The sequence below is a fragment of the Aplidium turbinatum genome, chromosome 4 (assembly GCF_918807975.1).
Source record: "Aplidium turbinatum chromosome 4, kaAplTurb1.1, whole genome shotgun sequence".
Classification (NCBI taxonomy): domain Eukaryota; kingdom Metazoa; phylum Chordata; class Ascidiacea; order Aplousobranchia; family Polyclinidae; genus Aplidium; species Aplidium turbinatum.
Genome location: NC_137475.1, coordinates 10,813,701 through 10,830,801, shown reverse-complemented (window position 1 = coordinate 10,830,801; position 17,101 = coordinate 10,813,701). Strand labels below are relative to the sequence as shown.

At 37.3% G+C, this 17,101-nt stretch overlaps 1 protein-coding gene across 1 annotated transcript in view; it reads right to left on the bottom strand.

Annotated features, from left to right (window-relative positions):
* Positions 1–12,015, bottom strand: part of LOC145768896 (tyrosine-protein kinase ABL1-like) — a 51,067-nt gene extending 39,052 nt beyond the window's left edge. The window contains exon 1 of the mRNA XM_082580502.1: positions 11,697–12,015. Coding sequence (XP_082436628.1) covers positions 11,697–12,012 — 316 coding nt within the window. The 5' untranslated portion in view covers positions 12,013–12,015. The remainder of the gene's footprint in view (positions 1–11,696) is intronic.
* Between the last annotated feature and the right edge of the window lie 5,086 nt (positions 12,016–17,101).

Sequence of the window (17,101 nt, the reverse complement as noted above, 5' to 3'; positions counted from 1 at the left end):
GAGTTAGCTGCTACGTGTAAATGGAGCCTATCTCATAATTTTGAGTGTATCTCACAATTACTGTTTGCAAAAACGCTATTTCTCCGGCTTCTCCCAAAAGCATTTGCAGTGATACATTTCCTAAATTGCAAGTTTTGTCAATGAGAGCATTTCCATACAACGTTTATTTCGAAACCAAGTTTTTCATGTCTTTACCCAAGGGAAGATTTCTTATTGTAACGTTTTTTATTCGTCAATGAATATTATTATCTGCTTGAAACAACTGTTTTGAATAGTTTGTGGCCTACATACCATTTTGATTGTGAATTGCTATTCTTCGTAGAGCTGATACCGCAAAAAAACGTTTGCTGTTATTGTTTCTAATTAACAGCTTTGTGATCACTGGCTTTTCATTTGTAGTATAAGAAATAACGCGCTTTGTATTATTGAGGTCAAACCAAACAAAGGAAAACAAGAGGATGTTTCTTTCTGCTCGCGCATATCGATGCACGAAGCAATTATGAGCTTATGGCTTGTTATCGCAATGTAATCCATTTCATGCTTTGCTGGAATTTAGCTAGAAATAGCAAAAATTCACCAAAATCTTGAATTTACAAGAAAACTACAACAACTTTTAGCATCAAATTTAATATCAACAGATCAGCCTGGCAATTTTAGGAAAAGTCAAAGAAAACCAAGTGCATGGCGTTACTGTGCTTCAAGTAATCAAAGGAAATATGAGGGGGGGGGGGCAAATCTGACCTCCCTTTGAGGAGCAAAGTGTTAAGATGATGAAATAGTTCACAGGTGTTAATAGGATGATGAAATCTCTGCTCATTAAATAATTCACAGGTGTTAAAAAGGATGATGAAATCTCTGCTCATTTTCTAGCAATATTTCATGACGTAAGACGCCAGGTTAATTATGACTAACGGTTTTATGTGACGTTTGATTTGTGGAACGATTGTCCGTAACAATATAGTCTACTTTCACCTCTCCCGTACGCAAGTTTTCAAAAGGTACCATTAACACTTTGCTCCTCAAAGGGAGGCCAGATTTGGCCCCCCCCTCATATTTCCGTTCATTACTTGAAGCACAGTAACGCCATGCACTTGGTTTTTCTTGACTTTTCCTAAAATTGCCAGGCGGATCTGATGATACTAAATTTGATGCTAAAAGTTGTGTAGTTTTCTTGTAAATTCAAGATTTTGGTGAATTTTTGCTATTTCTAGCTAACTTCCAGCAAAGCGTGAAATGGATTACATTGCGATAACAAGCCATAAGCTCATAATTGCTTCGTGAATCCATATGCGCGAGCAGAGAGGAACGTCCTCTTGTTTTCCTTTGTTTGGTTTGACCTCAATAACACAAAGCGCGTTATTTCTAATGCTACAAAAAGAAGCCAGTGGTCACAAAGTTGTTAATTAGAAACAATAATAGCAAACGTTTTTTGTGTTATCAGCTTTACGAAGAAAAGCAATCTATGATCAATATAGGCAACAAACTATTCAAAACAGTTGTTTCAACCAGCAAATATCCATTGACGAATAAAAAGCGTTACAATAAGAAATCTTCCCTTAGGTAGTGAGTAGTGACATGAAAAACCTGGTTTCGAAATAAACGTTCTATGCCATGGAAATACTCTCATTGACAAAACTTTCCATTGAGGAAATGTATCACTTCAAATGCTTTTGGAAGAAGCTGAAAAATTGGCGTTTTTGCAAACAGTAATTGTGAGATACAGTATGCTCAAAATTATGAGATCACGTAGCAGCTTCCTCGATGACTACAGGTCCCTTCGCTGCTTTATGTCGCCTACGCTTACTTGTTATGTGTTGCATTTTTGTTCGACGGTGCACTGTGTATTGTTCCAAAGAGAGCAAAATAAAGATGATAATGCCTCGTCTTCACTACAAAATATTTTGTATTGTAGACTAGGCATAATGCTCGGCGTCACATCAGACAAACAACAAATCGGCTTTCTTGATCATTGATTCAACATCTGAATACGTTGCGCCAATGTATAAGAGGCCGGCTTGAAAACACAATGCTGAGAAAACTAAATCTTAGTGACGAACAATACCGATGTCTTCATTTATTTTGCAAAATGCTGCCTAAACTTATCAACAAAAATACCGAAAAAAACGGCAGGGATCGCGAAAGCAGAATTTGATCGACTTTGGCATGAATTTAGTCAGACACCTAATAAATCCACACATACAATAACGGCCACTCAACGGCTATAATATTCATAATCAACCTGGTTCTGGGCGGTTTGTGTAACAGTTCAGGGGAAGACACTACTTGAAATGGTGCACCACACAAAAGATTTTCAATGTTGATTGTGGATTTCTAAAAACCGGTGTGGATTGTGCTGCACAGTGACTTCAAGTTTAGGACAAAAAAGGCACAAAAATATCACGATAAAAACAAAGACCTTGTGGGAAATTTGTGGGAATCATAACACGATGCAAATACCATAAACGCGTAGTTTGCATGCTGCTCTAAGCTGGCTGGTAACCACAAAGGTAGACAACAAAGGCAGTTTATAACTAGATAACAGCGTAATAAACATTATAAATACGTAACCCGACAGTTTTCTTTTACAAGCGTTTTACGTCTAACAGTAAAGTCTCCGCAAAAATTTTGTGAAGCGTTTACAAACCATGGTTATGTGAAATTATTCATCATTATTATTTTTACTTTTCGGATGTTGTAAAACGTCATCAGAAAAAATCACAAAAAAAACATTTCATTACTTCAATGTAGTAGGCCTAAGAATTTTTTATAGAATTGTAGCCACGTTTTATCAACCAAGAAGCCATTTTTTGGCCATATGAAGTTATACAAAATAATTTGCAATCCTGCAAATGTTTGAAAAGAATCTAGGAAGTCTTCTCACAATCTAGCACAAAATGATTGTGTTCATTGTATCTCTGCAATATTTTTTATGACAAATTTTGAAGCTTCGTTATAATCATTTTTATCTTTCAAGTCATAAGTCCATTTTTTTGGCCAGAAACATAATCGCCGCTTTGCTCTTGTATCGCTTCGTCGCGTTTACGCGTATTTTTTGTGTTCCAAACAATAACGACCAAGTCAGCAATTCAGTCCTTTTACATTGATTCAACATTTGTAAACGTTAAATTAATGTAGATCTGCTGACTGTGGGTTTATTTCACATTTCCTTTGTTTACGCATGTTCCTCACTGCGCTGTTGAATTTTTTCTACGCTGGCGGACTAAAATGCATTTTCAAATTGATCGACACAATCTTCAATAACAAGTGAACTTCGAACTTAGCTTTGTTGATGTAAATTCTGTATTTTTAGTGGATGTAATTCATGAGTTATGTTTGTAAACACCCGTAAGCTAAATGACTTATGATGGAGCCTGCATGATATTTGTGATGGGACTTGACACAAATCCACAATTCCAAAAGCGTCTAATTTGAACTTAGAAATTTCAGATAATTTCAACAGCTTGTTCAATTGTCTTCTCTCTACTAAAAATATTCATACTACAAACTCAATTGTAGACCTAAAATACACAAACGAACATGTAAACAGCTATTCAAGTAGGCTAAGGTGTTACTTATGAGAAGTTTGGTTCCATAAAACAAGAATCTGGCCATGGGTTTCGCAAAGCATTAGTTCAGGACAAAAATATAAAACAACGCATTTTTTCTTTTTCAAATTCATGTAACAATGTTACTCTGTAACTATTTTATAATTAATGAGTAGCCTACAATAAGATTTGCTCGCATGTCGTCAATCTTTATCGACGCAATGAGTCGGCACACCGCACACACACTTCGTGCGGTAGATCGAGCTCTTTGTCCTTTAGAATTTTGCATGAAATCGGATTAGCACGGTTAATTACAGGCGGCAAGTTAAATCAAAATTGTCGTTTTTGGGTACCTTTGCAAAAGTTGAAACATCAAGTTTAACATATAAAATTTTAGAATAAGGACTTTTCAAACTTATAGACAAATGATTTTTTTTCACACCAATGCAACTTCTGTTGAAATAGCACCAGCGGATCACACGTAACTGCTGATTGAATTTGATTCAAAAACGGCCCCCCCTTGAGCAGTTAACTTCCAAAAAAACGTTGAAAATCAAAGGGTTAAAAAATCCCCCTCGAACTTTGTTTGGTAATTACGGAAGAAAAAAGAGCAAAGCAGCGATGGGAATCAAACCCACGTCAATGCAATGACTACCACCGCCATGACCCTCTGCGCCAAGTCAGGCAGTGGCAAACTGATCAGTTAATTTCGCTATTATATGCCTTTTTCTTTTGTTGCTCAAAGGGGATTTTTTAATGGTTCCTTTTGTAAAGTTGCCTCCCGCACTCTCATCATCATAGCCGTACGAGACCAAACCATTTTGGGGGGGGCAGAACGTAAATTTGTCCAAATCTGCATTGCCCAAATATAATGTAGGCTATGCCGTGCATGATAACAGTGAAAAACTAACATAACAAGATCACCAGCTAGCTAGAAATTCTTACCCAAGTAATCAAGATAGAACAACTAAATTCATCTTTGAATATACATTGCTTGTGCATTGCTCGATGCTTCTGCACTTTGACATGGTAGGTAGGAGTAACATTTAGGAGTATTAGCCCATATACTTCAGCAGTAGGGTGGCTCGTTTTTGAACTTTTTTTTTAAATTCTCTCGGGGTAGTGGGGAAATGGTGCCAATGAGTGAGAAAACAATCATGACAAAATTTGAGATTTGTAAAAAATTGTCTTCAGCCTCCTCATGGGGCCCAAAAATCGAAAAATGGGGTCAAAAACGCAATTTTTTTTTTAAATATTTTTAGTTTGGGTAGATACAATATTGTTTAGATATATCTAATTAACCTAAGAAAAAAAATTGGACTCATTTAAACTATTCCTTCAGCTTCCTCACAGCTTCTGAAAATTTCCTTTTTGATGAAAATTTCGCATTTTTGTGGGTGGGTACATGATACATAATTGCGTTAGACATTTTGCCAGCTATAAAACGTCATTGTATTTCTCTTTATAGGCCTGCCCTGAGCTGTTGCGTCATTTTTTAATGAAATTGGGTTAATTTGGTAGGAAAAAGTGACGTCTTTTATTTGAATTTACGTCACTGACGAAGTTTGTAGTTATGTAACCACAAACAGAAATGCGAAGTTTTCAGCAAAATGAAAATTTTTAGAAGCTGTGAGGAAGCTGAAGGAATCATTCAAATGACTTCACTTTTTTTTTATAGGTTATTTAGATATATCTAAACAATATTGTATCTACCCAAACTAAAAATATTTTTAAAAAAAATTGCGTTTTTGACCCCATTTTTCGATTTTTGGGCCCCATGAGGAGGCTGAAGACAATTTTTTACAAATCTCAAATTTTGTCATGATTGTTTTCTCACTCATTGGCACCATTTCCCTACTACCCCGAGAGAATTTAAAAAAAAAGTTCAAAAACGAGCCACCCTATTCAGCAGTAGCATTTTAAATGTTGGTGAAATTAACATGACACAGTTGCATATACAAACTAAATATCTATTTTTTATTTTGGGGCGCAACTGCATCATTTTAATTTGGGTAGTTTTATAAAAGTAACCAAACAAAGCTAAGCAACACCACAACATTAACATTACATTTAACAGGTAGGCTACGGTATAACATTTTTTCGTTAAATGTTGTAGTGTTGCTTAGCCTAACTATGTCCGTTTATGGTTGAAAAAGTACTGTAACCTCTCCACCCGAATTGTTTTATAAAAGTATTCACTAGATTTATATAAATTCATATTTTGTAGTTGCCCAAATCAAGATGATGCATTTATGGATATTATTAGGCCTATGAAAAAAATTAAAGAAAAAAATTAAAGACTTTGTAAATTTTGATGCCGAGGCAACTGCATCATGCCAATTTGGGCAGTTTTATAAATAGACTAAGATCAGATAATTTCATATTTTTTTGTTGCCCAAATCTAAACGATACAGTTATGTAAATGGAAAAAATTAATGAATTTGTTCATTTTGCGGAAACTGCCTCACACTAATTTGGGCAGTTGCATAAACAGACTAATCAGTTTCATCAGATGATGTCATGTTTTCAGCTGCCCAAATCAACACGATGCATTTGTGAAAATTAATAAAATAAGCTATATAGCAAATTTTGTGTTTTGATTTGGGCAGATTCATAAAAGTATTAGAGGCATATTTTGGTGGCTACCCAAATTGGCATGATGCAGTTGGTTAAATGCATTTCGTACTACAGTTTGATCACCATACAATACAATACATCAATACGGGTGTGCCAAATGAAAATTTGCGGCATAATGCTTGTGCAAATAAGAGGCTGTACCGTACTTAGTTTGATAGGTAAAAGATATTAATTTGTAATTTTTCTTAATTCATGCAATTTTGAAGCTTTTCATATAGCAATTTTTGCCCTAATAATTGCAACATTTTGCCCGAATTCGCGACGTTTTGAAACAACAGGGAGGGCAGCTGCCCCCCTGCCCCCCTGGCTCGTACGGCTATGCTCATCATAGCTGCAAACGGCAACTTTAGCTCTCCAAACCACAGGCTTCTCTTTCCTAATTTGTGGGACCACCTCATGCACCCTCCCAAGTTTATACTTTCCACGTTTACCAATGTCTTGGAGAGAACCCACCACCACAAGTTGGCCAGGCTTCAAATTCTCGGTCATTTTTAACCATTTTTTTCGGCTCTGAAGCCCTGGCAAGTAAAAATCTATCCATTCACTTCAAAACTGCTGTGAAGGTGACAAATTGAACCGATAGTCCCTCCTTAGTTGGTCACGATCATGTAGTTGTCCAACAGCACAATATGGATCTAAATATGGGGTCAAAAGTGAGGCAAGGGTGATGACAGTAAAATCCCTAGGGTCGTCACTCAAAGGTACCAAAGGGCCTTCGTTCACGATCCGAACGGCACTGCTCGTGTACGTTCAATAAAATTGGGCTTGCGTATTGAAGTGTCCAAAATGTGAAAAAATGCAATTTTAAATTGTTTCACCATAGCCTCCCAGGCGCCACCCTGCGCTGGAGCATATGGAGGTATAAATTCCCAGTTTATCTCCTTCTGTCTCAGGGCGTCGCGAAATTCAGTTGATTTTATCAACTCGGGTAACTTTTTAGATGCCGCTTGTAAGGTGCTTCCATTATCGGAATAGATGGCATTAACCTGCCCACGTAAATCTGTAAATCTAGTAAAGGCAAGTAAAAAATCACTCAGCGACAATGACGTAACCAGCTCAACATGAATAGCGCGAGATGCCATACATGTGAACAAGAGTCCCCAAGAGAATACACAAAAACGAAAGGGTACCATCCTACAATTTTCAAGGTCATCATCTTCAAACTACAATATACGAAATAAATCCCTTTGCGACTCAGGTAACTTTATTTGAAAAAAGCATTTAGTCACATCGGACATGAGACCAAATCTACCAAGCCGAAATCTAGCCAAGACATCTACCAGGGGGTTTAACAAGTCAGGACCCGAAAACATTACATCATTGACACAAGTTCCTCGGAATTCAGACTTGTCATCGTAAACAATGCGCTTTTTTAATTGTGACGTCACAAAGTATGGTAAGTACCACTCAAATCCCTTTACATTTCCTGCTTCACCAGCACGCTCAATATAACCATTAACTTAGATTTAACCGTAACTGTTACTGGCGTAGACCCTATGGTCTCGCTCTCTGCTAATTCAGCAATTTCACATAGAAGCAGTGACGCTAGAAACCTGAGATTTCTTGACTTTTACTTTTTTTTCTTGCCCCAACTTTTAATCCCGATTATGTTGGTATCGGATAATTGTGAAGTTCACAATAAACCTTTTGTCACAGCCAGTTATGAAATGCAAGAAATTTGCTAATATTCAATAGCTTGATTGACAGTTTACTACAGGGTGTCTCACAAAACTTTTAACCCGTATAACCTTGCATAACTTTGTCAATTTTAATGCTTTTTTTATTCTTTTTCAGATTTAACTAAATTAGCACATAACAAATTTAGATCTGCAAGGATGAAGTACACCAAGGAAGAGAAAATTTTCTGTGTGACTTTGTATTTGGAGTCAAAATCGTACAAAAAAGTGCAGTCAAAATTCAGGCAAAAGTATGACTTCAAGAAATTTCCATCAAAACCACTCGTTTTTTATTGGGTCAAAAAGTTTCAAGCTACTGGATCACTTCACAACAACCAGACAATGCCTACAACACCAAAAAATGGGAGAAAAAAGACAGCTAGGACTCCAGAGAACATTGCTGCAGTTAGGGACTCCGTTGGGAGAAGTCCAATGAAATCGATCCGTAAACGGGCCCAAATGCTTGGTCTGACCCGGTCCTCTGTACAGAGGATTCTGGAGGAAGATTTGAAACTCTATCCATACAGGATCCAGAATCCAAATAAAGCATAAACTTACTGATGCAGACAAGGCTAAGCGAGTTACCATGTGCCAGTGGTTCATGAACATCGTCGAAGAGGACCCTGACTTCCTTGACAACCTCTGGTTCTCTGACGAAGCTCATTTCACCCTGTATGGGTATGTCAACAGTAAAAACAATGTGTTCTGGGGCACCTCTCCTCCTGATGAAGTGCTACAGAGGCCCCTGCACTCAGTCAGATGCACTGCCTGGGTTGCAATTTCAAAACATGGCATCATTGGCCCAATCTGGTTCGAAGATGAAAATGAGAACGCAGTCACCATCAACAAGGAGCGTTAACTTGTGGTCCTCCAGCAGTTCTGGACCGCTCTGGGGCGTAGAAACAGAGCCAGAGGAAGAAGCCCGTTCCTAAGAGCAGAGCAATGGTTCCAGAAAGATGGTGCTACCCCCCACACTGCTAATGTCACCCTGGTGTGGTTGGATGAGAAGTTCCCAGACCGCCTAATCAGCCGCCGCAGAGACCCTGAGTGGTCCCCCCATTCCCCGGACCTCAACCCCCCTGACTTCTATCTGTGGGGCTATCTGGACAATGTGTACCAGGATAATCCTCAGATCATCCCAGAACTAAAACAAGCCATCACCCAGAAGATCAGGGCCATCCCAAAGAAAGAATATGGTCGGGTCATTGACAACTTCGCTCGCCGTGCTCAAATATGCCTCCAGCGCAACGGTGGCCATCTGGAGCATGTTTTATGAACTGCTGTATTACTACTGTGGATGTAGTATTACATTGTAGGAATGTTGTTTTTCAGAACTGTTAACATCTCAGCTTTCCATTTCAGTTTAGTTTTTGTAACTATGTTGATTGGTTCATGAAATAAAGCTATTTGAATGGGTTAAAAGTTTTGTGAGACACCCTGGTATTAGCGTGCGGTTTCATTTTGTGTTTGTCGGCGGCGCTAAAATTCCATTCTGTACCCAGGCAGCAAAATCCTTTATCACCTTTTCTACCTAAATACACAATCACGAATATATTTTGCGAAATAAATTGATTGAAGTGATAGATAAGGCTTTTGACCAACGGCATACTTTTTCCTGTTGTTATTTGATATAAGCCGACGGATTAATTAGCAATAAGAGAGACGTAGACCTGATGGTCTCGGCCAGTAACTCTTGCCGCCAAAAGGAAGCAGTAACAGATACGGTTAAGATCTCTCATGGGGTCAGTAAGAAAATCACGAAGTTCAGGTTGTTTTAAAGCCTTCTTTCTTAGAGCAGCAGCTCTATCCAACGCCAATACATAATTGTTAGGTAGATCAATATCTTCCTTCAACGGTACAGGTATCTCAAATCGACCATCTTTCAACTCAATATTCGGTTCAACAAGTTCCCTATCCAAAATGTCATTGCGAGACAATTCACAGGTTTCATTTTGCAAGGTCAAATCCTGAATGACTTTATTCAGGTCTGCTATTTCCATATCACGAGACTCAATTTTACGCTGAAAGCCAGAGATGATATCCGACTCTGAAGACGTCTGCACTCTGCACACGTTAGCAACGCTTTCATCTAAGGGTGACTTACCACCACAAGCCAACCAACCAAATGGAGTGAGTAAAGCATGTGGTTCGCTACGATTCTCACCAAGACGCTCTTCTTTAGCCCACATCAAATAAGCGTTGTCATTGCCAATCAGTACATCTACAGTACTACAATCAGTTAAATGAAACATATTAACGTCATGAAAATGACGGAAACCACTTAAATCCTGCTTATGCGGTAAAGTTTTAACATCGTCAGCCCAAGCTGGGTTAACCACCGAGGATACATCACAAAACAGTTCATCCGTCTCTAACGACTTGATGTTGAGTTTGACAAGGTCAGCACAAGTAGGTTTCTGACCAGCCAGAGTATCCATTTTAAACGACGCTTTATCATACGGTTTAAGGCCAAGTTCGCACACAAAATCACTCCAGACAAACGTCAACTGCGAACCAGGATCATGCTGACAATACACCAATTTCGATTTACCCGTCATTGGATTCAAAACACGAGCAGCAGTAATGCGGTTAAAGGCTGCTTTAACATTTCCAATCTTAACATTACGCACAGGAACTCTGGTACAAGCATCATCTTTGCCGACAGAATCCAGAGAATCACGTGGCATTACATAAAAATCATGTAAGAGAAAAAAGTGTTTCCTATCGTTGTCAGGCCCATACTTACGACAGTTGTTTACATGATCACAATCCCTAACCATATGCTGGCGCAGACAATTCAAGCATTTGCCAGCTTTCACAATAACATCTCTCCGGTCTTTAGGTGTCAAGCGCAAAAATCCTTTACAATTAGACAAAAAATGATATTCCACTTGACCTCGTGACGAACAATAAATACATGCCGGTAAGTAGGGGAAGGCGGGGCAAGTTGTGCAAGTCCCCGTTTGAAAGGAAATAAATAGCGCAATGAATCTTTAACGTCATTATTATATTTTACCTATAATGCCTTTGAAGCACATGAATCGCAGTTATCAGTTTTTTGGGCAGGTTAGGCTTGATCAACGATATAAGGTGTTTAGGTCTTAGAATATCTAAATTCGGATGCAAACAAAATTTAGATTTTTTGGATGCACAGTAGAACTAGTCAAACTTTAGCAGTAGGGGTCAGTAGACATATGATGTAGTTGTATTTTCGCAGGTAAATTTTTTTCGTACATTTGTTAGTTTTCTTGAAATTTTTTGTTCTTTAAAAAAAAGTGTGAATGGGGCAAGTTGTGCAATTGATGACGGGGCAAGTTGTGCAACTGTTCCTGTAAACCGCCTTTGTAATTTTACAAATGTTCTAGCCTATTAGCCATTTTTACATATAGTTTCAAAGTCTTCCACGTGAATGACTGTAAAAAATGACTAGTGAATGAATGTAACAATAGCTGATTTGTTAAGTTGTTTGTACTTTTGCTGGCCGTAATATGTTGCTCAACTTGCCCCTAGTCAAAACGAACGATTGTTGTTGCTCAACTTACCCCATAGTGCTACACAGCTTGCCCCATGGTGCTGCACAACTTGCCCCGGAAAAATAATCCGGAGAAAGTTGTGCAATCGTTAATTAAACTTGAATACAATGCAAAATAATAAATAAAACCAACCAGTTTTTGTCTAAAAACTTGGCTTATTAGCATGTTTTTGAAATGCAATAATTGAGTCTTCGAAAAAGTTAGAGAAATAAAAAAAATTAGATTTAAAAAAAAAAACTGCTCAACTTGCCCCGCCTTCTCCTATAAAGTCCCATAAATATGTTTTTTAACAACTAATATAATACCTTTTCGAAGATCAATTTGATTGGTCCCAGTGCCTTTGAATTCATATTCAGCAACGTAAGTTACAGGTTCTGGTGTGTAGTCATTTTGAACTAAGTATTCTGAAGATCTTGCTGAGGGCTTGGATTGGTTTGAACTTTTCGGTTTGGGTTTAAGAGGTTGGAAATATTGTTGATCCAACTGTATTTTTCTTTCATAGTCAGCTATTGTGTTTCCAACGTATGTTGAAATAAATTCTTCTTCTTCATCAGAATTCAACAATCGTTCGAAGCACACTAAAGTAAATTTTTCTTCTTCATCAAAATTATTGTTTCCCATGACGAAAATAAGGCGACTGTGAATATTAAGCTGTTCAGCAAACAGTTTCCTATTCTATTACACCAACAGGGCTACATCCATAACAGCCAATCCTTGCAGCTTGTTGATATTTAACTTTTGTAGAAAAACTACCGGTGAGCTACGATGTATCTGAAGCCAAAAATAAGAAAAAATTCAAACTTTAACTTGCGAGAAAGGTAAACGCAAACACAAAATTAAACAAAAGTTCGGAAATTTACTGTAGGTGTACCGGTAGGCTCCATTATAAAGTATCGGCTAATAAGTACTTATTGCCTTCTGTACCTATTTTATCAATAGCCTAACGATCTGATTCAAAAAAGCCAAAAGCTACATTTCAAGACAAGTTATTGTAAAAAAATTTTTCAACTAGGTTATAATTTTTTACGAGTAGTGTATTTAATTAAATCAGAAAAAATAAAACCACTTTTATTTAGCTTTTTTTTTTTTAATTTAATAATACAAATGTGTGCACATCATGCATTTTGCTCTCAACAACTAATACACTGCTGTATTAATAGGTTATAACATCTACGTAACTTGCACGTTATAACGTCCGCGTTTTGTAGCTTCTACCTTTTTCTAGACCTCTGCTATGTTTGTCATAGCCTCATAGGCCTATATTGTTTTTTTCACTGTGATGGTCAGAAATAAAAACAAACTGAACAGAACTGAACTTGTAAACTGAATGTTTCCAAATCTCAAATACCTATTTCGAAACACATAGCTCGTAGACACGAGCCTTGAATTATATGCTCATTATGTGGCATAAAAGTTTCGTTTCAGATCATAAAATAAAAAGAGTTTTCTATCAAAAGAAACAAAATTCCCAAAATAAAACGAAATGATATGTAATTTGGGAAAAAATCCTGTTTTAAATGGCAACGTTGAATTGGGCCTATTGTATTCAAGCATTCAAGCTATAAAAAAGACGCGAAACTTATTTAGTGTGTTTGGCAAAATTGTATGTAAGACCACTGCAGGTAAGAAAATCAAATTCTTAACATGAAGGTTGTGAAGGTCAACAGTCAAAGTAAACACACTTGAAGTCATAGACAACACCCCTCGTGATGGAACAAAAAAGCTTCACTAAACATTACCGTATTCAACTATTTCATGGTTTGCTTTGAAAGCCGACACACCTCTATAGGCTTTACTTTTCTGTATAGTTTACAATAAAATGTCTGTCAGCTTTTGAAAATTTTATCGACCTGTATTTGCATAAGTAGAGCTGTTAAATAAATACTATGCGTACGGTAGTTGAATTTTACTGAATAGAATATCTCGTTAGGTATTGACAGAAAAAGTTAATAAGTAAACTGCATGCCAAGCGGATGTGTACGAAGTCAGGTTTTCTGGACTCATGCTCCACTCCGACCTGCAACTCTAAATCCACTTCTGCTCTAAATATTTTGGAAAAATTGACTCCAAACTCCAATCCGACTCGAAACGCAAAATATAAACCACAATCTGGATTGTCTAGAAGTTTTATAGCCCACTACGTATATACAGTAACACTTATACCTTCTGCTATGAAAAGAAAAGCATATCTTTAAATAAAAAAAGTTACTGCTTGGAAAATACAGTTATAGCCTACTGTAGAAGTAGTCTATACAAAAACAACAACTGAGTAAAAAATCAAACTCCGGCTTCAATCCGGCTCCTGTTGTTGCCAAGAATTTCAGACTCCAGCTACGCTCCGACTCCAACCGAAAACCGAGACTCCGACTCCTAAATACCCCAAAACTTTGGCTCCTGTACATATCTGATGCGGCAAGAAGTCTACAAGAACAAAGCAAACTACTTTCAGTGATGTTTTATGCATGTCAGCTGTATGTACTATAGTAGACCAACACGTCCAAGAGAATGCCACTTTTTGGTAGTCATAGAATTAGAATCAGTTTATTTGTCATATAACACAAACAAACTGTTATGTGCCATATGACGAGGAGACAGCAAAAAGATCGACCAGTTGGTCATCGAGTCAGCTGCCACCTCATGATAAATGATGAAAATAACATACACATTAAATATGGTTCATCAGCACACAGAACACACAAAAAATACACAAAAAAGAAAACAGACGCAAAAAAAGTTCAAGATATCGATTGACAATTATAACACATAAAAAATAATCCATAGCCTACCAACAAGACGAAGCATAAGTTAGTAAATGTACCACTAAGTGAGAAAAAAAACTGACCAATTCCTCTTAGTAAAAACGTAATAAAAATTGCAAGCAATGCAAGAGAAATACCGGAATACTCAAAAAAGTTTGTGCTTGCTTGCTCGCCAGGTGCGCCGCCTCGATTTCAAAGGTCTGCAGGTGTTCCCTGGCGTGAAAAAAGGAAACACTGTCGTATACGTTTGCAAATAGGCCAAGTTAGAAAGGTAAAAATAGCAAGATTTTATTGCAATTGCGTTTATTGGATAATGGGTAAATTTCGAATGGCATATAATAGGCATAGACCAAACATTTCCTAAAGCCAAGCTAAATTTTCATGTCAAGTTAAATATTTATGCTTCTAGAGTGCCTCCTAAATCAAATGAGTCACGCCACTGCCATCAATCATGTTGATTAAACATTTCTTCGAGAAGCAACAGACAGCAACACTGCAAAATAGACTAACGGAGTTAATAGTAAAAAAAGAAATAGGCCTACACAGAGATTTTCTTTGTTAGCTCACGTTGAATCGGTTCAAAATATTTTCGCATTGACATCACTCATATAAGCCAGATAGCCTAACTGGCAAATTTTAAGAAAGATAAACTCAAAGCCTCGCACCAGTGTTCTCATTTTTACGTATAGTTGTCCTTAGATTGGGAATTTTACGCTTTTTAGGGACAAAATTAGGGAAATGAGCAAATTTAGGGAAATTTCTTGCTTTTTAGCCTATACCACTTGCTGCACTGATTAAATATACTGTAGTTTGTGCTGAAATCTGCTAAAATGCACTTAATCTTGCAAATCTTTTTAAACTGATCTATCCACCTCAATCTCCCATATCAATTTTTACCCAACAGTAGGGACTGTTATAGGGTAAACTCTAGACCAGGGGTCACCAAACTTTTTCTCTGAGGGCCGGATTGCTGCGAGATAAACAGCTGCAGGCCGGATGCAAATTGCTAAAAGATATAGGGTGTCCATAAAGTCTCTTTACAATTTAAAAACATTATTAAAAAATGAAATGATGAGATATCGCAATGAGGTTTGTTTTATGTTAATCAGTATTTCATAAAGTTTTTATTGACACTAAAATTTATTGTTTCAGACAAAATTTCTTAATTAAAATTTCTTATGTTTAATGATTGAGTTATATGAATCGAACCCCCATAAAATAACTACTGCTCAAGAAAAAGCACAATGTGTATCCTGGTTCATTGAGACAAAATCAAATGTTTAGACCCAGCGAAACTACAGAAGTAAGTATGGAAGAGACCCACCATCACGACCTTCAGTTCGTTTATGGCACAAGAAATTTATGGAGACAGGGACAGTGTTCGATGCAAGGAGGAGTGGGCGACCAAGAACATCTGAAGAAAACATCGAGCGTGTAAGGCAAGCCTTTCAACGTTCTCCTATGAAGTCCATCCGTACTGCTTCCAGGCAATTGGATCTACCACGTGCAACAGTGCACAAAGTCCTACACAAAAATTTAAGATTGTTTGCTTACAAAGTGCAAATGTTGCAGGCACTTCAGCCAAACGACATGCCAGGACAAAAAGAATTTGTAGTGAACATGCTCCAACGAATTTCTGAGGATGAAGCATTCCTCAAGCGAGTTTGTTTCAGTGATGAGGCAACTTTTCATGTCTCAGGAAAGTTAAACAAACACAATGTGAGAATTTGGGGATCAGAAAACCCCCATGCGACTAGAGAACTTCAGCGAGATAGTCCAAAAGTGAATGTTTGGTGTGAAATCATGTGCAATCGAATAATTGGGCCATTTTTGGGCCAATAATTGGGCCATATAGAAGTGTATTAATTAAAGTAATGTTTAGAATGTTTAGAAGTGAATTTAATGTGTAAATAAAAACTTTATGAAATACTGATTAACATAAAACAAACCTCATTGCGATATCTCATCATTTCACTTTTTAATATTTTTTTTAAATTGTAAAGAGACTTTATGAACACCCTGTACAACTATTTAGAAGCTCCATTGACTTGAATTGAGCACAATAAATAACAAAGTCAGCGGTGGAATAGCAAAGTTGTGATGAAAATTGAAAGGTTGCTGGAAAAGTTATCCCCTGCAGCCGCAGGGCATCGTGCTCTTGAAACAACATTGCATCTTTCCAAATTTGGCCTTTTCCAAATTTCTGGAAAAATCATTAGCAGGTTGCGTGTAGCTAAAAAGCAACGTCAGTCCTTTACAAAAAGTTTGGTAACTTTTTTCCTTAACAGTTGTAGTGCAGCTGTTATTTCCGCAGCACGTGGCGGGCCGGGTGAAATCAGTTCGAGGGCCGGTTCCGGCCCGCGGGCCGTAGTTTGGTGACCCCTGCTCTAGACTATAATGAAGTAATTGTTGAGACTAGAACTGAAGCTTTCCTAGTAGTCCTTAGCAAGTTTTATGTGTGATGTGATTAAGCATTTCTGACCTTTAAGTCGATATCGGTGCAACATTACACCAATTTATTTTTGTTTTTTGCAGATTTAGGAAATTTTGAAACAATTTAGGGAATTTTAAACATAGATTTTTGGACTTTTACATTTGCGTTTGTGTAAATGTAAACACTGCCTCGCATCTTAAATAAAGGGCTCTCTCTGCTTTCAGAAACTCTCGTCTATTTTGTTCCAAACGCACAACAAAGTTGAGTGGGTCTTTTTACAAAATTTTACTATTTTAAAAAATACTTCAACACGTAGTATAACGAAAAAGAAGTTACGAAAATCTACATCGATGTAGGCCTAAAACAAAAATATTTTTATTTTAAACAGTTTGCAGCGTATCTGCAGCAGAAACAAATTGTTGGAGGCCCTCATTATTTCCAACAAAGCAAATACGTTAAGGGAATGGGTACAATAAAGTAAAAGTTTAGCTTTAAGAAAGCAAAGATCTTAGCAAGG